Source organism: Hypomesus nipponensis, chromosome 1, assembly GCF_054491055.1.
Source record: "Hypomesus nipponensis isolate SF chromosome 1, ASM5449105v1, whole genome shotgun sequence".
In the NCBI taxonomy this organism is placed as follows: Eukaryota; Metazoa; Chordata; class Actinopteri; order Osmeriformes; family Osmeridae; genus Hypomesus; species Hypomesus nipponensis.
Genome location: NC_140361.1, coordinates 8,805,001 through 8,825,422, shown reverse-complemented (window position 1 = coordinate 8,825,422; position 20,422 = coordinate 8,805,001). Strand labels below are relative to the sequence as shown.

The window sequence follows — 20,422 nt, the reverse complement described above, 5'->3', positions numbered from 1 at the left end:
ATATGTGTCAACACAACTGTCTAGATGGGACTTTATGTCAGGGAATAAATATCAGTGCTTCAACAATGATCATGTATATACACCCAGACACAAATAGACACACAAAGACAAATGGATAAATTAGATATAATCTGTTTACTTATCTCTCTGGGACTATACCAGAGCAAGGCAGGGTGATATGCTGTAGAAAATGATGTAAGCAGATTTTACAGTCGATAGTCTGAGAGTAGTGTCCATTCACAGGCACAGTGTGTGTGGGATAGTGAATCATTCTGGTCCAGTCTCTGTCCCTTGTTCCTCTGATGCAGAGGTTTCATTAAGGAGGACTGATGAACCATCTTCGTTTATGGTAATCAGTGGGAAGTCTTTATTTACGGTGACCAATGAGGCATCGTCGTTGCTGACAGCAGCGGACAGCGACCCATCAGCATTGGACAATGTTGTCATGGCAGCAGGCTGGCCTCCCCTCTCTGAATTTGTGTCCCAATCCTGGTCTGCAGACTGAGGTAGACTGGCCAATAGCTCCTATGCACATGCACAGAATCATATTGGGCACGATTCTGATGTTGTTGTGTTTACTGTAGTTTCGGTATTAACTGGACACATGCCATAAAGGAATAGGAAAATGTGTGTGTGTGTGTGTGTGTATACCTGCTGTTTCTCTTGGTCGTTGTTCCTTACAGCATTGAGTAGGCTCTGGGTGAACCTCTCCAGCTCATAATATTTCTGTTTTTGGTTCTCTAGCTCACTCTCCAGGTAATGCACCTCCTCATGCTGCAGAAAACACACGCACATACAAACACACACACACGCAAAGCTTGGTGAGGTGGAACAGTTCAATTTAGGCAGAGGATTAAAATGGGAAGTCAGTATGCAGCCCTACAGGCATGAGCGACCAAGCAGCACTCCACAATCTGTGTGCGAGTGTGTGTGCGTGGTGTATATGTTTCAGGAGACACAGCTGGAATGTTTCACGCCTCTATATTTATGTAAATGTTGGTAAAATACCACCTGATAGTAGCTTTGTGTGTGTCAATGTATGTGAGAGAGAGTGCTCTTTGCCTCATCTCCACACCTTGTACTCCAGAAGGTTCCGCATGTGATCCATGTCTGAGGCCATCATATCATCACCATCATCATTTTCCTCTTCATAGTCAGCAATGCACTCTGTCTTCTATAAAGGACAATTAATATACAGTCAATCCCTCCGACAATAGCAACAGTATTTTTATTTTATACAACAGGTATTTTCAGAGTGCCTACTTAAGAACTAAGTGTTTTTAATATTGATGTTGTGTATTCTGATTTCTAACAGTGTAGTAATGTGTGTGCAGTACCACATTCTCAGCAAGGGGGGCAATGTTGTGCTGCTCAGCTCCCTCCTCTCCCTCTCTCTGGTATGAGTCACTGGTGCCATCTGGGAAGAAAGAACACAGTATTCCTCATCAGAGAAGCTGAGCTTTGATGATTGTGTACTTCTGTGTGTGTGTGATTCTTAGCACGCTTCTCACCATCAGACAAACAAAGGGAACGTCCATCAATCAAGTCCTCCCCAAGCTCAGGGGTTCTAAAGCCCTCCCCTTCAGGACTCATGTCCAATGGGGACTCGTGTCCCGGAGAGGATAAACCAAAGACTGCGGGCCCACCTTTAGGGGGTGGGATCTCGATAGCCATGAGGCGGAACTTCCTTCTCCGGTTACTAATCCATGTCTGCCAATCAGAGAACACCAGTCAGGGGCAATGGATAGAGGGACTCGAGGGAGGGATACAGAAAAGAAAGAAATGAATTAATGGATTGAGCGATGGATGAAGAGACAGAGAGAGGGATGTATTAGTAGACGTTATGCGATTTGGAAGGGGAAGACACCTTGATGATCTCGGCGTCGACGTTGAGCTGGTTGGCGGCCGCTGCGATCTTCTCCCGGCAAACGGAGCCCAGGCTGGTCATGCCGCGGTCCCAGTAGCGCTTCAGCTGAAGCAGGTCACTGTCGCTGAACTGGGTACGGTCCTGAAGCTGACCACAACCACATGAGCATGACCCTACTGCAGCTATGAACCCACAATCCAGTACCCCTCAAAAAGGGGAAGTGTGTGTTTGTGGAGACCCACATCATGTTTGGAGTTTGGTTTGTATTAAGGCAATCACAGATACAGCATGACTGTTTGTGTATCACTTACTGTTCTCTTCCTAGAGTTACTGCTGAGCCAGGGAGCCGTCTGACCGACTGGAGCCTACACAGACAGACAGGTGACAAGAAAGAGCCGTCACAATGCTGTTCAATTCCAGTGACACTCAATGCCACAATGCCAGTGAAAGTTATTTTAATGTTGCAACCAGAAAGTCTTTAAGTGTCCAGAGCTATATGAATGTAGTTACACTGACACATGATTGACAGAGGGACCCTGGTAAGTCTACCTCTGAGGGTGGGTTTTCCTGTGGTGTGTCTGTAGGGGAGGTGTGGAGGGCTGTGTGGGAGTAGCTGCTGCGGAGGGCAGCCTGGGTCTGCCGGGCCCCAGGCCTTGAGCTGGGGAAGGGGGCCGTGTGGTCTCCTCTCGCCCCAGACACCTCGCCCCTGGGCGGGCTGAAGCTGCCGGACGTGTGCCCCCTCTGGATGTCTCGCTGAGTCTGAGAGTTCACGCTGGCCAACTCTTCCTCCCTTCGCCACTCGTCCTCCTCATCCCCCGTCTCCATGGCGATGGAGAAGCAGCCAATGGTTTCCAAGGGTCTGGGCATTTGCCTCTTGCTCTCTGATAGGTTACTATTTTCAGAGGCAGGTCTTTGCGCTGGTCCCTCTTCTTCGCCCCTGTCTGATAGGGTGAAGACCTGCTGGATGAGGAGGGTGGGGTTTGAGGGGGGGCGGGGGTTAGGGTTTGGGGGTGAGACACGGAGGGTAGGTGGAGCAGGTTGGGGCTGGGGGTTGGAGTTGGGTGGTGGCTTGAGCTGTGACTGGATGGGAGATGGCCATGGACGGGTTGGAACTGGCCCATATTGTCTGGCCCAACTAGGGGGTACCATCCCTGCCCCCACCCCCAGACGTGCCTCCCCAGTGGGGATACGTGCCCCCCTGGACGAGCCACTGTAAACAGAGGGGCCGGGGGGAGGCGAGAGGGCGGAGGGCTTATGTGTGAGAGAGGCCAGTCTGGAGTGTAGGGGTGAGGAGGAGCTGGAACTGTTCCTGTTGTGCACGGATTGGTTGAAAAGAGCAGACCGGGCGTGTGCCGGAAGTTCTGAGTCAGAGTGAGAGAGGAGGGGCTTGAGTGTTGATCCGGAGCGGGAAGCGGAGTTTATGGAGTAAATCCCTGTTAGGATGACATCATTGTTGTTGTTTCCACTGCTGAGAGGAGAAGAGGAGGAAGGAGAGGAAGAGGAGGATGAGGAAGAGGGGAAGGTGGAGGGGGGAAGGAGGTGTGGTGCTCTCTGGATGCTTCGAGCCGCAGCCATCTCAGCCGTCAGTATGGATCCCGCCACCAGAGCCGAGCCTGCAAGCCTGTGATCAGACAGGGTCCCCCCTGCTAGCGTGTGATTGGACAAAACTCCGCCTGACAGTCCGGGATCAGCGAATGAATGAGGCAGGGAGCCGTTCTGGTCCGCCTTGGAGGCCAGCTTACGTCTCTTGTTGCCAACCCATGTCTGTCAGGACCAGAACCAGGTAATCTATTCAGAACTAAAACACTAGAATTGAAAGTTAATTGCCAGATAAATGTATTTAGACACGCCTAGTCTGAAAGTGTAGTGTTTGTGTATTTAGGTTTAGTGTGTTCAACATCTTACCCGTACTACGCTGAAATCTAGCTTTGTCTCCTGTGCACACTGCAGGATCAGCTGGAAGCATGCCTTGCTTTGATTGGTCATGCCGTTGTCATAGTAACGCTCCAGAGTGTTCTGCTGCTCAACTGTGAACACTGACCGAAGGTTCATCTGAGAAGACCAATTCATTGGTAAATATTAGCCAATTAACACAAAGATATTTGGTTATTACATAACACTGAAATTATGTAATGGTTACAGTGCAACTTAGAAATAATGAGAATCAAGGTTGAATACTATTAGACCAATCTTCCAGACACTGGCTGACTCCAGTCCAAAACAGTAAAGCTTTTCAAACGTTTGTCCAAAACTAGATGCTCGTTTTGCATCTATTACAAAACCATAGTTTCCAGCTAAGTTTCATCAGTGTCCAAAGAGCCAGATCCATAAATCCTGGTAGAAGATACTCACGGTCTGCAGGCGGTGTTTCTCCTGCCAGGCATCCATCCTGCCAGGGGATGGGAAGCTGGGAGCCGCCATGCAGACCCAGGCCCTGGCACGGTCAGGCCCTAATGTCTAACGGAGCTGGAACTCAGGGGCAGCCACTGCGCTCATACCAGCCAAGCGGACGTGGCACCCTACTGGGCATGTCTTGGTGAGGCCTGGTGGTGTGAGGGGGCAGGAGAACGGAGGTGAGGCATGGACTTAGGCTAGACCCTCATCTAGTTGCAAGTGAAATAAACAATTTTGTTTCACTCCATCCCAACAGCCAAATATAATTTTCAATTGGATAATCAAAAATGACCAGTTTGGATTATTTGAAATGTAAATTATATTATTCAATTATTACGATGTATACTCTATCGATTATTATAATTGTACATTATATGTAACTTTGCATTATTATAATTATTTGTTTGTGATTGATGATAATTATTTTATGACATGTTAATAATGACATGTGTTCTTCGCTGTGGACTGCTTTGGCAACACTGTATAACCTGAACATGCATGCCAATAAAGCATATTGAATTGAGAGAGATCTTGACTATGAATGACTCAGACTGGGAAGTATAACGGTTTGATGACTTTCATCTGTGCTGGCATGATTCTGAAATGCTGAACTATGTGCAATTTTTTTTTAATATATGGAAACAAAAGATATATAATCACAGCAGTGATTGACGTTGTTTAATAATATGGCTGACTTGGAGCATATTGTTGGCCAACGTAACTTAATCGTGGAACCACTCTAAATTTGAATCGGGTAATTCAGTCAGACTAAATTGCTTACTGTCTGATCCAAAAGACAGTCTCACAGGAAAAATATCATGTGTCCAAATCTGGTTACTTCAGCTTTTCTGAGTAATAAGCAAGACTTCACTGAGATGAAGTCTGTAACTGGCATGCTGTGTGTTTGATATTGAAATAAAGTGCAGAGACAGAGATAGAATGGTATTGTCTGTGTTCTAAAACCGTTTAAATTATTTAGTGCAAGTGTGAAGTGGTTCTGATGATGCGACTTTCAACCAATTATATCATTCCGTGTTGCAAGCTAACAGCTAACCGGGTTAGCATAATTTGGCAAGCTCACTGCGCATGGCCACGGTACTGGAAAAAGGGAAACATCGAAACCAAATGCACGTAGGTTAACTCGTAGCAGTCAATCTGCCGTAACTTTAACGTTGGGATCTACAAGAACTCAACATATAGAAGATTACCCAACTTGCTGACCTCGAGTCAAACTGGAAATGAACAGCTATAACGCTGCACAACGACAAAAAGCAAGCGGAGAATGCGACAGTGTAGTACCACTCGCAGGCCCCAGCGGCCATTGCTTTCCCACTGGAAAGGCTAAAGTTTCCCATTAAACATCTGATTTTCCCAGCACAGCGACATGGTCATTCTCTATGACCCCTGTCTTTGTCGTACATTAACACATATGCGTCGAAATATTACTAAATGAAACACAAAATCATATTTCACCATACCTTTAGTCGTGAAATCAAACCAACCCACGAATTCAGCAGATTTCGTCAGCAGTCCCCTCGCCAGACAATGAAATCAAAACGTCCGATCATCAATTCTAATCATGATCGTGACGTATTGAAGACAGGAGCCAATGGGAGGTCGAGATCAGTGCTGTGACATTCACAACCCACTGAAAACTAAGCACCCGTGTCCCGCCCATCGTTGACTTTGTTGGGGAGACGGGGGGAGGTCACACAGATATGAAGGTTTCAAGAGATCACGGCGACGTGGGAACTGATTATATTACCAAGTCAAATGTACATCGGTTTGTCTGTAGTTGGAATAATTGTTTACTTGAGGTCGGTAACGGCAGTTTTGCTTAAGCTATTATTCACATGAAGGCCTATCTGACGGATTTCCACACTTTTATCTGGCTTAATTTGATGGTTGACTTTGTGACCAGCTCATCTCTTTTCTTTATTGTTCCGTCTACTTGACAACAGCCTATTTTACATGCATTGAATTTATGATAATATAATAGTATTATAAATGGTCCAACAACCAATGATTTAGAAATGGTTCATCGTTAAATTTGGTCAGTGTTTATGATCCACATGCAAAACATATGCAACTTATCAAATCTAGTGTCAATTGATAATAGGAAATTAAATTGTAGTAAAAAAAAAAAAGCCTTCTTCAACAATATTTTAAACATGAGCAGTGTTGGAGTAGCTATGGGTTAAGATACTAACCCTAGATCTTCTTCGCATATCATACTTTGCTACTAAGACAATCTATCTTCCACTGGCTCTCCGTTTGTTCTGAACCAGTCTTGAGTCATGCCACACACTTGAAACAAGTCCTTGTAAAAGTTGGCACACTAAAGGCACCAGGACCAATTCAGTCACAGGTGATTGTATATTTTCAGTGTATGGTTGCCATCTAGTGGTTCAAACGGATGAACAGTTTAGTAAAACAATATGGTTTCTCTGACCCTCTCCATCCACATCTGTACAACATTTGCATGCCAAAATGGCTACCGAAGAAAACAAATTACGTTTAAATAAAACAAACAAGCAAACAAACAAACAAAAAACGTATGTGAAGTAATTGTTTTTCATTTTTCTAAGTGAATCCATGACGTCACATTGTGCAATCGCGCAGCAGGGGGCGCTGTGAGGAAGAGGTGCCGATAGTGAGAAAAGTGTTTATGCCTGCTTTCCGCCCCATAAAGGCAGTTTCTCACACTTCATACTGAACTTGAACCATAAACTTATAATAAGTTAATCATACCAAGTAATTGCTAGCACATGCATTGTAGGACAGTACTTTACCGGTGCTATTGGGCAATATCCAAAGTCCACAACTAATGGAAAGTAGAAGGACTGCAAACATAATCCAATATTGTTTTATATTGTGTGTGTGTGTGTGTGAGACAGAGAGAGAGACAGAGAGAGGGGGGGGGATAAATGAGAGAGAGAGAGAGAGAGAGAGAGAGAGAGAGAGAGAGAGAGAGAGAGAGAGAGAGAGAGAGAGAGAGAGAGAGAGAGAGAGCAATGGGGAGGACAATTGCTAAATAACAATGTGCTTGTGTCACGCTGTAGGCTAGCAGTGGGGAAATGTCTGGTTTTAACCAGATTCCATTCTAAATTCACTTGGACGTCACACCTGCAGCGGTTGTAAAAATATCGCGCCTTCAGTGGTTTGTGGTTGTATGTTGTGGAGATGTATGAGGGAGATAGTCTAAAGAACTGTGTGTGTTGCACCATTCCCTGGGTATCCAAGAGGAGGTGGCCCGTGTGATGCTGCAGGGAGCGGGGCGGGAGAAGAAGGGAGGGGAGGGGTTGCTCCACCATTCGCGCTCACCGATTACACTTCTAACAGTGCTCGGCGGCTGGCGGGAAGGCACGAGAAAGAGAGAGAGAGTGAGCAGAGTGAGCAAGAGAGAGAGAGAGCGTGTGTGCGCGTGGATTGCACCACCGCATCCCGTTCACCGAATCTGCAGGCGGCCATGCTCTGATGGAGAGATTCAGATCCATTTATTTAACCCAAACCCAATTAGTTCATAATGAAGTCATTCCTGATGTGACTGACAAGGTCTGTCTGTCGACACCGTCCTTGAGTCGTTTGGTCTTCATCACGAAGAGACTTTGACACAGCCATGGCTTTGGTTATGGAACCGATAAGTAAATGGACCCCGAAGCAAGTCCTGGACTGGATGAAAGGTAATTAAAAGAGGATATTGCATGTATTCATTCATCGTAACAACAATAAGCAGAGCTATTCTGCGTTCAGATTCAGAATAGCGTAAACGGTCCACGTCTGCACGCCTTGTCTTCTGTGCTCGCGGTTGTAATCCCCGTTATAGGCCAATATGACTATTGGGGTCGCTATAGGAGATTACTGTTTTTATCCAGTGCAGTAAAACAAACTGTTCAGGATGGGCATTTTTGGAATGGAGGCTAAGAATTGTGTCACCTCGCCCTGCATCAGAGGGCTTTTCCAACCAAGCCTCGGTTAGGAAGCTTGGTTGGCACTCACTCCGGCACCCACACCAAACCACCGATAACTGCCTCTCATCAATGAATCTAGAATATTTCACCTCTCCATACCACTGGCATGTTGCATGTCAGTAAACCTATGGTAACACCAGTTCAGCTGTTGTCCGTGTGAGTGATGGTGTGTTTCTGTGTTAGTTTGTGTGTGTTGGTGTTTGTGTACCTGCGTGTGTTGATGTGATTAATGTAGTTAGCTGCATGCACCCCCACCCCCACCGTCAGCCGTGCTTCTCCAGCACCATGGACAGCGCACGGCTGCCTTATAAGGCAACTGCACGGATGAGTCGCTTTGTAGGCCGTTGTGCCGTACCCTTTTATGGCGGGAACCGTCCATTATAAAAGTCAGTCGGAATGAATTATCGCTAATCATGCATGGGGTGTAGGGAGAATCTGTTCGCTCACACTCTGTTGGTCTCAGAGGGAGCGGTAGGGGAGATCCACTGTGACAGCGAGAGGGAACGTCCCGCAATCCCAGCGCGTGAGAACAGGCTACGTAATCTTTCACTATCTGACAAGTCGCTCTGAATTTGGCTGCATTCGGACCGCACACAAGAGGATTTAGCATTGGGTTGTCTTCAGATTGTATGCTGAGGTGTGATCTGGTGTGTGTGTGACGTCCTGGTCGTTGGTCATCAGTCTGTCCCTGGGCCACAGGCAGAGTTTCCAGAACAGTGGGGCCATTGACATTCATATGGAACACCATCCATACTGATGCCCTACCATTCATAGCAGGACACCGACTGACTAGAAATCAGGTCTTCCTCAACCAATGTCAGCAGAGATCTGCTTCAAGAGCCAGCCCATCCCCATCTTAAACAGAGGCCATAACTCTCATGTGTCTGTCATAGAGGGTCATATTCAAGGCCATATTTCAAAAGTCTGCTCCAGCCTCCTTGTCTCCATGTGGCCTCCTTCCTTCCCCTCACAACAGTGGAAGGTAAACCCATGTGAAGGGTGCCTCCTGTGAGTGGCCTTTCCCTTATCCAGTTCCGGTATGTCCCCAGCTGGAACATATATCATGCACTTTGCGATTAACTGCCTTTTGCTTGGCAGTAGCCAACGAGGAAAGAAAGAAGACGAGTGGAGGAATCTGTGGTAGACTATGAAGACACGCCCAGGGGTCCCTGCAGCCCCCCCCCCCCACCACCCCCGGTCTCTCGTCTCCGCTAAGTAACATCAGGATCCAGGCTCTACACGCTTGCAGGGCTCACAGATAGATGAGTCATCCGCGTTTGTTTTGGTTCGAACGCCCACACGGCAGGAGTTTCCTGTACGTGTGTGACTGTGTGTGTGTGTCTGTGTATGTGTGACTGTGTGGATCGCTGTCTGATGTGTTAAGCAACAAAGGACTGCTTCTGTTTTTTGAGACTCAGCTCTTTGTGAAACAGAGGGGGTGGAGGGTTGGGGGGGACCCCTCTCTCTTTCCCCTTCCTCTCTGCAGCCCTGCGGTACCAGGACAGCCCTTGCAGGACAGGGTCTCCTCACAGTCAGGGAAGTAAAACACAGGGAACATCAAGTGGCCGATGTGTCACTTTTCTATGGAACTTCAGCCTCACTTAGGCTCTGGGTGTTTCAGTTTTTTGGAGACGATCTTAGTAAATCGATGACTGATCTTCTTCTCCCGTTCCTCAATGTGAGTGCACCAATGAGAGAACTTTCGAGTTCTGGCAGGACGCTCTGTGCCGACCAGGGACGTTCATGATGTTGTTGTTTAGTTCCTGCTTCCTGTTCCTGATTCCTGGCGACTTGGTTGACACCCTTGCATCCCTGAGCACACTTCCTCTGACTCCTGCTCTGTGTGCCTGGCATAACGTGGCTGTATGAATGATTAAAGACACTAAAGCGTATTGTGGGCTGTGGGAAACAATTGCACACACATACACACACAGAAACAGCGAGCTCGAGCACACAAGCACATGTACACTTACAAACGTGTGGTACACACACGCATACGCACGCAAACACACACACACCCTGACACTCTCTGGAGCAGCAACTTTAAGTGGGGCATCAGTAGCCATGGAAACCATTCCAGATCTGATCGTGGTAGATCGCAGCACACGTCACGTCACAAGATGGGGTGGCAGCAACATGCGCTCACACACACACACACACACACACATACACACACACTGATACAACGTACCCACATGTCCTTACAGCCACATACTAAACATACATCCAGACATGTATGCACAGAGACACATAAAATGTCTGGATACATGCCCCCCACTGACTCACTGTCCAGAAGAGGGAGAGGACGAGAGCAAGATAGAGAGAGAGAGAGAGAGAGAGAGAGAGAGAGAGAGAGAGAGAGAGAGAGAGAGAGAGAGAGAGAGAGAGCAGGGGGTGGGGGGGACAAGAGACCCCTAGATTGAGAGGATAAGAAGGAGGGAGAGAGAGAGAGGCAGTGAAAGGGAGAGAGAGACATGCAGCAAATGAGAGAGCGCAGCGGGCACCGCATCAAAGTACTCTCTCTATCCGGCCATTCAAAGACATGGTGTACTCTCGCACAGTGGAGACTGTGTATGTGTGTGTGGGTGGGGGTTACATATAAGTAAACAAGTAGACAGACAAACAGACAGATAGGCAGGCAGGCAGGCAGGCAGGCAGGCAGGCAGGCAGGCAGGCAGGCAGGCAGGCAGGCAGGCAGGCAGGAAGGCAGGCAGGCAGGCAGGCAGGCAGGCAGGCAGGCAGGCAGGCAGGCAGGCAGGCAGGCAGGCAGGCAGGCAGGCAGGCAGGCAGGCAGGCAGGCAGGCAGGCAGGCAGGCAGGCAGGCACCTGTGTAGGTTGATCAACATGAGCACAGCGGGATTACTCTAATCGGATGAATGAACATGTGCCTGTGTTGGTGTGTGTGTTTTAGGACATTTACACATAACAGAATTGGAAGTGCATTTGTGGTAGGTTTTATCTGTTTAGATCCAAGGGTGTGTTGACCTTCTCCTTATCATGGTATGATGAGGTGTAGTCCTTTCTGTGATCACACACTGTGCCATGTCATAAACGCTGTCACATATTTAGGGACAGCAATGATTTCACATGAACAATGTGCCATCTGAATTGGAAGCCATCATCCCTCCCCTCCTCCCAGCCTCTCCTCACAGATCTCAGTTGATTTATGTGTGATGGAGGGAGCAGAACGGGAACATTACCAGCCAGCCAAAGGGCCTCCTGAGAGGATCTCTCATTTTTCATGTCAAATCCAATAATTCTCTCAGGGGGCAAGCAGAGGTCTTCAGACCACCGTCTTAGAATCTTCCCATCTTTTTTTTTTCTTATCCTGTTTTTCTTGCATCTCCCCCCATTGGCTGATGTCTCTTCACCTGGTGAGCCTTTCCATATGGGGTCAGCACAGAGATCTCATGAAAACTGAAATAAGCCATCAACGAACTTGATCTCTGTTAAAGTCACACAGCACTGGAATGACACTACACAGTATACAAGAGAGAGTATACAAGAGAGACTCCCCTCCTCTCGTTAACTTTTTTTACAAAGATGTTTTACAAGAGATAGAGAAGAAAAGAGAAATAGAGATGGAAAATGGTGTCTCCTCCAGCTTCACAGCGCAGAGAGCTCAAATGCCACACTCTTAAGAATATTTCGCCGCGATGTCATGAATATTTCAGGGCCACTGAATATTTTTAGCGACCTGTGTTGTGTGCCTTTTCCGTGCCCTCGTTGATGCACTTACGTACTTTCTGCTGCTGAGAGGCCCGGCTCTGGAGCTGCTCACAGTGACCTGCATGACAGCCTGATACAGCAAATCCTCTGCGGAACAACCTGGAAGGAACAGCCTGGAAGGAACAGCCTCTAAAATAATGGCCTGGCAAATAAGTGCTCTAGAGGACAGCCAGTCAGGGAAGGAACAGCCTTTAAGGAACAGCCTGGAAGGAACAGCCTGTATGGCATTGTGCTCCTCCGTTGTCACTAAACTACATCTATCGGTACACAAGAGACACCATGTCACTTCAAAAGCACAAGGAAAAGATAAGTCATGTTTTATTTAAGGGCTGGAAGCAAGGGAAGGTAGACAAAGTGAAAGTTTGGAGAGTAGATATTGAGATACTTCTGAAGCTGAACAGGAGAGGCATTATGGATGGCACTGGTCCCTTGTTTGAGCAGTGAAGCCCTCATACTCCCTACACACTTGTATAGTGTGTGTGTGTGTGTGTGTGAATGCCTGAGTACAGTGTGTGTTTTTTAGTGTTTGCTTGTGTGTGTGTGTATGTGTATACGCATTCCATTGTCCAGCATCAGCACATGGCCCTGAGGAAAAACTAATGCTGAGCCCTCACTTTTGCTGGGAGGTCTGGCCTACCCCCTGGTCGCCTGGCAACACAGACCTCAAAGTTTGCAGAGTGTGTGTGTGTGTGTGTGTGTGTGTGGGGGGGGGGGGGCGTTACGGTGAGCCAGCCATCAGACTGGCCCTGATAGGACGACAATGAGGAAGTTGATCACAACCCTAACAGTGTTTCACAGGACAACACTGGCACACTTAAATTGATGTCAGGTTGTATTTGAACAACCTCCTTGAGAATGTGTCCATTGATTGGAAGTATAGAATCACAATGTTGTTGAATAGATTAATTGTTTTTGTGTATATGGAAGGTCACTGTTGCTGGGCACTGCGTCTGATAATTCCATCACATGATTGTACTACCAACTGTTCAGGCTGGGCACAGCCCAGTGCAGTTGTATTCGACCCCTCTTGGTGACAGGATGTGCCCATTTGTGTGTACAGTATGTGTGTGTGTGAGCATGTGTCCTGTGCTATTTCCAGCTGGCATATGAACTCAGCAGATGAACCCAGATCAGATGTATGTCCTCCAGGGTAGGCATACTGAGTCATCTGATTGGCCAGCAGCTGTGTGCCATGTTGTGTGTGTGTATGTGTGTGTGTTTGTCATTGCACAGATGATGCTAACTAGGCTGGCCGAGAGCACATAATCAGTAACAAACTCTCTGGTGAGTGTGACGTTAGTGTGTGTGAGACCTCAGAGGAGAATGCCAAGGGAGTGCTATCAGGACTCCACCTGCCTGGCCGTCGCATTGGAATGAATCAATCACACCCATTATATTACAGGAAGAGCACCCACTGTTAATTGTGTTGGGCATGGCAAAAAGATGGAACTACATGTCCCAAAATGCATTGCTATATGTCAACACCCTCAGTAAAATGGAATGCTGTTTGTACATATAGTAATTGTGTGTATCCTGGCGCCCTATGTGTGTGTGTGAGTGTGCACACACTTGGGTGTGTGTGTGTGTGTGGGAGATCTAGGCCATGGCTATAGTGAGAGTTATCCCCAAAGGGTCCAGTAGCGCCCCAGTCAGCCCAGACCTCTTTGATTCTTTATTCATCATGACTTTATATAACAAGGACTTACTGGAGTAGAGAACCGACATGGAGAGGAGAAGAGAGGAGAGGAGAAATGGAGAGGAGAAGAGAAATGAGCAGAATAGGAGAGCAAAGAGATGGACAGGAGACGAAACTAGAGGTGAGGACAGGAGAGGAAAGGAAAAGGAGAGAACAGGAGAAAAGAAGAGAGATAGAGGGCTGAGAGGAAGGGGAGAGGAGAGAAAGTGCATGAAGATGTGACGAGGAGGGAGGCGAGGAGCAGGGTGGAAAGGGGGCGGAAGGGAAGGCATGTGAAGAGAGGAAAGCAGTGGAATCTTCGAGGAGAAAGGAGGCACACGGAGAGGAAGTGAGTGAATAGAGAGTGGATAGGTGAAAAGAGAGGAAATGAGCTGCGAGAAATGATGACAAAGCGGCGAGATGCATTCTTAGGCTGCATCTGTCGTCTTATCTTTGGTCTTCATCAGCAACAAGCATCATCATCACTACCATTGTCCTCATCTTTCTCATTATCATCAACATTGGCAGCAACACCCATAGCAGAGTGGAGCAGCTCAGAGTTGGAATGAGGGCACTGTGTGTGCGTGCGTGTGTGTGTGTGTCTATCTCACCCAGGAGAAAAAGATCTTGCCAGTCTCAGCTGTTGTTTAAAAGTTGATGTTGAGTGCATGTGTGTTTGTGCGGCTACGTGTGCTGAGAGAAGGAGGAAGTATTTGCGAGACTTGACAGCTCCAGTACTCTTCCTTCCTTTCCTTCATTTCTCTTTCCCTTGATTTATATTTCTCTCTCTCTCTACTACTTTCTTGACAGTGTGATAATCAGAACCTTTGCCCCTCGGTCCCCGAGAGCTAAGCAACCCAGACATCAAATGTCTTAGACGAGGAATAGGCCTGGGGGATAGGGTTACGGTTAGGACGAGGGTTAGCAAGGGTTGGGGCTAGGGCTTGATCTGAACCTGGGCCATCTCCTGCTATCCTATTCATGCAGCATAAACCTCCTGCATCCTGTGTATGTATCCCGTGCCACTCCTCTGGGAAGTATCAGGTAACAATAAGATAAAGACAGAAACGCTCCTAGTCTGCAGTTAAAGCTACTAAACTTTAGTGTCTGTTGTTTCTGGCTCACATCAGCTAGACAGCTGGGCACATGGCCAACGTGTCTACCTGCCAGGTGACTGTTGAGCTACTTACCTTTCACAGCACACTCATTACTGCCTGCTACATCACTGCAGGCATTGCTACATGCAGGCTTGTGGTAGACACACACACTGAGCCGCTAGCTCCAGTTCAGTGTGTGTGGCTTAATGAGTTCACACAGACTCCTATGGTCTTACCCCTTTGTGTGTGTGTGTGTGTGTGTGTGTTAGGGTGTTACCACACTCTGCTCCATGTCAAACACAGCTTCCCCTGGGTGTCAATGTTTTACTCTGTCTTCTTTAACAACATAGGCTCCACAGGGGAGGAATGCTAACAGTAATTGTGAGAGTGTGTGTTTGTGTGTGTGTGGGGGGCTTTTTATAAGCCATGGTTGTTTATCAGGTCTTGAGGGAGGTGTGTAGTTTCTGCTGACTCTATCCTTGGTAAAAAACCCTTAGCCTGTCTCAAATCAATAACATCTGAGACCAAACTGTATCCTTGTGTATGTGTGTGTGTGTGTATGTGTGTGTTGTCTTTCTCGTGGCACATGCAGAGCATGTATCCATGTTTCAAAATGTCTCTCTCCAGCACCATTGCCAAGTTTTTGGATGGCAAAAGCCATACTTATTGAGTATTAAAGTGATTATGTTCATGTGAGCTAATCTGTGTGTGTGTGTGCGTGTTGCAGGTCTGGATGACTGTCTGCAGCAGTATGTGAAGAGCTTTGAGAGGGAACAGATGGGAGGAGAGCAGCTTCTTCACATCACCCACCAGGAGCTGGAGGAGCTGGGGGTCACACGCATCGGCCACCAGGAGCTCATTCTGGAGGCTGTGGACCTGCTCTGTGCTCTGGTGAGTATGTGTGTGTGTGTGTGTGGGGGGGGGGGGGGGGCTCCATGGGTGGGTGTGTGTAGGTGTGGGAGTGTGTTGTGTAGTGGTGTGTGTCTGTGTGTTTGGGTGTGAGGATGGTGTGGGGGTTTTGATTGTTTGTGTGTGGCGGCGTATGTGTGTGTATGAATGTGTGTGTGGGGGGATTTGTGGGGGTAACTATGAGTGTGTTTCTGCCTATGTGTATGTTCCTGTGTGTGTTAGTGTGTATGTGTGCAGCCCTGCGGACAGTGCTGGCTTTGTGTGTGCAGTGGCCCGACTCAGGATTTGGGAATTATGAAGAATTAGGTGCTACTCTCCAGACCGCACTCCCTAACCCACAACTAGGAGAGAAAAAGAGAGAGAGAGTCCCTAACCCACCATTAGGAGAGAGAGAGATAGAGAGAGAGAGAGAGAGAGAGAGAGGGGGGAGATGAAGAGAGAGGGGACGAGAAAGAGAGGGATGGAGAGTGTGTACCTTATCTCCCAGGCACACATGGGTGGATTAGTTTGTGCTATATGAATGTGAGTGTGCGAGAAAGAGACAGAGAGAGACAGAGAGAGAGAGAGAGAGAAAGAGAGAGAGAGAGAGAGAGAGAGAGAGAGAGAAAGAGAGAGAGAGAGAGAGAGAGAGAGAGAGAGAGAGAGAGAGAGAGAGAGAGAGAGAGAGATGTGTGTGTGTGTGTGTGTGTGAATGTGGTGTGCTCCTCTTCATTGAATCATTCCAGCTAGGGAATGAGTTTCCCAGAGCAGCACTCTCACCATCTGTCCTAAAGCTGGACAATGCACATACACACACACACACACACACACACACACACACACACAGGAGGGAGGAGACCAGACAATTGGTACTCATCTCCATCTAGTACACTCCATGGGGACATATAGTACATCAGGTGTCCAACCTTGTGTACTTTTTGTGAGGGTAGCTGCAGCTCGGTCCAGTGAGGAGAGCTGTGGAGTATGTCACGTGGAAACTGAAGTGAACTCAAGTAGTTTAAATGTGTATGTGTGTGTGTAGCTTTGTGAATGTGCATAGAGGTTGTGTGCTGTGCTAGCAAGCTGTTTAATGATGAGGAGGACCATTAGTAGAATAGGGACCACTCCACACATGGCAACCATGGCAACCATACGTACGGATGCAAGAGAAAGAGGGGTGGATGGGGGGTGGGGGGCTGGGGGGTAGTTAAATGCTCTAATGGCATCCCCCTCTCGTGTATTGATTTGTTCATTCACACACAGATACACACATGGTAGACGTATGCTCGTCAACATGCACACCCAGATGCACATCTTCCAAAACACACAAACACACACACACATAGACAAACCCACGCACACACATGCACAAACGCAGACAAACGACATCCAAACACGTGCCCAAATACGCCCACCCACACACACACACACACATAGACGGCCCATGGGCACCATCCCCCTGCTCCGCTCAGCACCTTCCTCCCTAGAGAGGGCTGTGTGCAGCTTTGGATTTAATCACATGAAGCCCAATTACAAATGTGTGAACACACACACACACTCACACACACAGATAAATGGACACACACATGTATGTGTGTGTGCATGAATTCAGTACAGCGCAGTATATGCACATTACACAACAACATACACATTTGATGTGGTTTCGGTCTAGTTTCAGTTGCAGCAATAGGGGTACCAGTCTCCATTTGTCTCACCCTCCATCTCTTCTCCCTCTGTGCTGTAGACACTGCACTGTCGTCGTGATGAATTAGAACATAACTTGAGGTTGAGGATGCAGCACAGGGCACAATTAGATACATCTAGCAACCAGTGTGTGTGTATGTGTGAGAGTGTGCGTGAGTGTGCGTGCGTGCGTGTGGGCGTGTGTGCGGGGATGCGTATGTGATGGGTTTGTGTCAGCAGGAATCAGTCTCTATCAGACTTGACTGGAGGTGTCATGGGCAGCAGAGCATAATATGGCTCACCAGGTCTGTCTGAGTGTGTGTGTGTGTACATGTGTGTGTGTGTGTGTGTGTGTGTGCGTGCGTGCGTGCGTGAGACTGTACAAGTGTGTGTTAGTGTGTGCGAGTGTACACGTCTTTGTGTCAGAGTCATAGCACAGTGGTGTTCCTATGAAGCTGGTTTTCTACTGTCCTAGAGTCGCAGCAGCAAGTTTGACAGCTGGCTTTGAAATGCTAGACAGACGGATAAATACACACCAACTGGGACTTCTTCTGTTTTCATCCACTGCCACTCTCACAAACTCGATCATACTGCTTCAAAGTCCAGAAGCCATATTGATTTGACTGTATTCGTGTGGTGTGTGGTGTGTGTGTGTGGTGTGTGTGTGGTGTGTTATTTGTGTTGCAGAACTATGGCCTGGAGACAGAGAACTTGCGGACCCTGTCCCACAAACTCAACGCCTCAGCCAAGAACCTCCAGAACTTCATCTTGGGCCGGCGGAGGGGCGGGCACTACGACGGCCGTGCGTCTCGCAGGCTGCCCAACGACTTCCTCACCTCCGTGGTGGATCTGATTGGAGCAGCCAAGAACCTGCTGGCCTGGCTGGACAGGTAGGGCAGTGATTGGCAGGCGTGTGGGCAGGAAGTTGGTGGAGGCAACTCTTCACCTCATTTCTGGTAAAGGTTAAAATAGTGTAATTGACCAGTCAATTACACAATTAATAGGTGTATAGAAGTTTCTAGTGCATATACAACAATAATTAAATCATTAGATAATATATGTACTGAGTGGAATGAATGCTCCCCTTTCTTTAAAACAGTTTCTAAATGTTCCACACTCTGTCATAGGTCACCGTTTGCCAGCGTGACAGAGTATTCCCTCCTGAAGAACAACATAGTCCAACTGTGCTTGGAGCTCACCACCATTGTACAACAGGTATACTCCCCCGTGTACCATACACACACACACACACACACACACACACACACACACACACACACACACACACACACTGTCCTCCCAAAGTGCACTCTTTACACATGCACACTCCCTTCGTGCATGGATGTAATGTAAGTACTATGTGCAGCTGTATGAATCTGTGGAGCATAAGCCAGTGTATGGGCAGCATATGCGGAGGCCATAGGCACAGTGAGGTCCTTCACAGGAGCAGCCCTGCCTCAGGCCTGACACTGAGCTCACTTGCCGCTAAAACTGATCCGAGCTTTGGAGTTCTTCCTGCAACAGTTACACAGAGATACACACACACCATATGTGAGCCTGGACACACAAGCATGCACACACACACATTCAAACACACACACATTGAGTGATGGCCTTGACGTGGACTGTTTTGGTGTCCTCTAGTTGGCATGTGCCCAATGCTGTCTGTCTATGAGTGTTAGTGTAGTGTGTGTTAGTGCAGTGTGTGTTAGTGTAGTGTGTGTTAGTGTAGTGTGTGTTGGTGTGGTGTGTGTTAGTGTAGTGTGTATTAGTGTAGTGTGTGTTGGTGTAGTGTGTATTAGTGTAGTGTGTATTAGTGTAGTGTGTTGGTGTAGTGTGTATTAGTGTAGTGTGTGTTAGTGTAGTGTGTGTTGGTGCAGTGTGTGTTTAGTCAGTGTGACCGTGCCCAGAGAGATCCCTGGGGCCAGGGACACCAGACCCTCCTAGTAGTGGGGACAGAAGGGGAGAGGAGACACACTGGATAAACATCACCTCACATTGGGCCCCAAACTGTATGTTTGTTTTGGTCCCGATATGGGCATAGTGGTTCACATATGGTTATATACTGGTTCAGATGTAGTCATATATAGGGATTCACTTACGGTTATATATTAATATTTATATATTTAATATATATATATATTTGGTTTCACAATGTATGCTTCATGTTTGGTTACCTGCAATGTTTGGATCTGTTTGTTATGACCAGTGACCTTTGCACTTTTGAAAACCCTCTCTTGGACGTCGCTTTGGATAAAAGTGTCTACTAAATGCATAAAATTAAATGTAAATATATTGATCCTGACCTGGCAATACAATGCTTCAGATAAGGTTCTGTTAGTCCCAACTGAGATCTTGCTGGCACCATAGAGGAGGTGCTTTGGGTCTCTTACAGATGATGTGTGTGCTAATATCCTTTCTCCAGCCAGCAGCCCTGCTCTGGGAAGCAGTGAGCCAGAGATAGGGGCAAGAGCTATTGTTAACTGGTGGAACAGCCCCCCCCCCCCACACACTCCTCCATCTTTGTGTTTCTCTGGCTCTCTGCGTTTCTGAATGTGTGCTATCTCTTTCTCTCTAACTGTATCTCTATCTCTCTCTAACTGTATCTTTCTCTCTCTCTCTCTTGGCTCTGTCTTTTTGTCCTTCTATCTGTTATTCTCTTTATTCAAATCTACAACAGATGGTATTTGAGCTGCTCTACTGATGTCTTTATTTTAGCATTTGGGTGTTCTACTCATGGTCTCTGGTCTCTCTCTCCCATTTCCCTCTCTCTCCCATTTCCCTCTCTCTCTCTCTCTCTCTCTCTCTCTCTCTCTCTCTCTCTCTCTCTCTCTCCGTCTCTCTCTCTGCAGGACTGCACCGTGTACGAGACCGAGAACAAGATCCTCCATGTGGTACGTTCTCCACCTCCCTCCTCCACACCATCCTGCTCCCTGACCCTCAGACCCCTCCCCAGTCAGCCCCCCACAGCCTCTCCCCCACGCCACATCAATGACCCCGCTACCTCCAGCCTCTGAAAAAAAAGAAGAAGTCTGGTCATTGGTTTGCCCTCCTCCAGTCAGCAATCTAGCAGACGGAACAGCCGTGGTCTGATGTGGAGTGACAGGTGTTCGCTGAC

General features: G+C 47.6%; 2 protein-coding genes across 5 annotated transcripts in view; one reads left to right on the top strand and one right to left on the bottom strand.

Annotated features, from left to right (window-relative positions):
* Nucleotides 1–116: 116 nt before the first annotated feature.
* Nucleotides 117–5,900, bottom strand: hdx (highly divergent homeobox). The gene is made up of 11 exons (XM_084682018.1): nt 5,740–5,900; nt 4,220–4,410; nt 3,773–3,919; nt 2,417–3,631; nt 2,179–2,232; nt 1,868–2,014; nt 1,512–1,710; nt 1,338–1,417; nt 1,076–1,174; nt 652–774; nt 117–525 (listed from the first exon to the last, which is right to left on the bottom strand). The coding sequence occupies exons 2-11, from the start codon at nt 4,286–4,288 to the stop codon at nt 268–270; spliced, it is 2,391 nt and encodes a 796-aa protein (XP_084538144.1). The 5' UTR covers nt 4,289–4,410; nt 5,740–5,900; the 3' UTR covers nt 117–267.
* Nucleotides 5,901–7,880: 1,980 nt separating this feature from the next.
* Nucleotides 7,881–20,422, top strand: part of LOC146302392 (connector enhancer of kinase suppressor of ras 2-like) — a 35,548-nt gene continuing 23,006 nt past the window's right edge. For all 4 annotated transcript variants that reach the window (XM_084699045.1, XM_084699044.1, XM_084699042.1 and 1 more), the window contains exons 1-5: nt 7,881–7,944; nt 15,461–15,624; nt 17,992–18,194; nt 18,432–18,519; nt 20,157–20,198. In XM_084699045.1, the coding sequence (XP_084555171.1) occupies nt 7,881–7,944; nt 15,461–15,624; nt 17,992–18,194; nt 18,432–18,519; nt 20,157–20,198 (561 nt within the window). The remainder of the gene's footprint in view (nt 7,945–15,460; nt 15,625–17,991; nt 18,195–18,431; nt 18,520–20,156; nt 20,199–20,422) is intronic.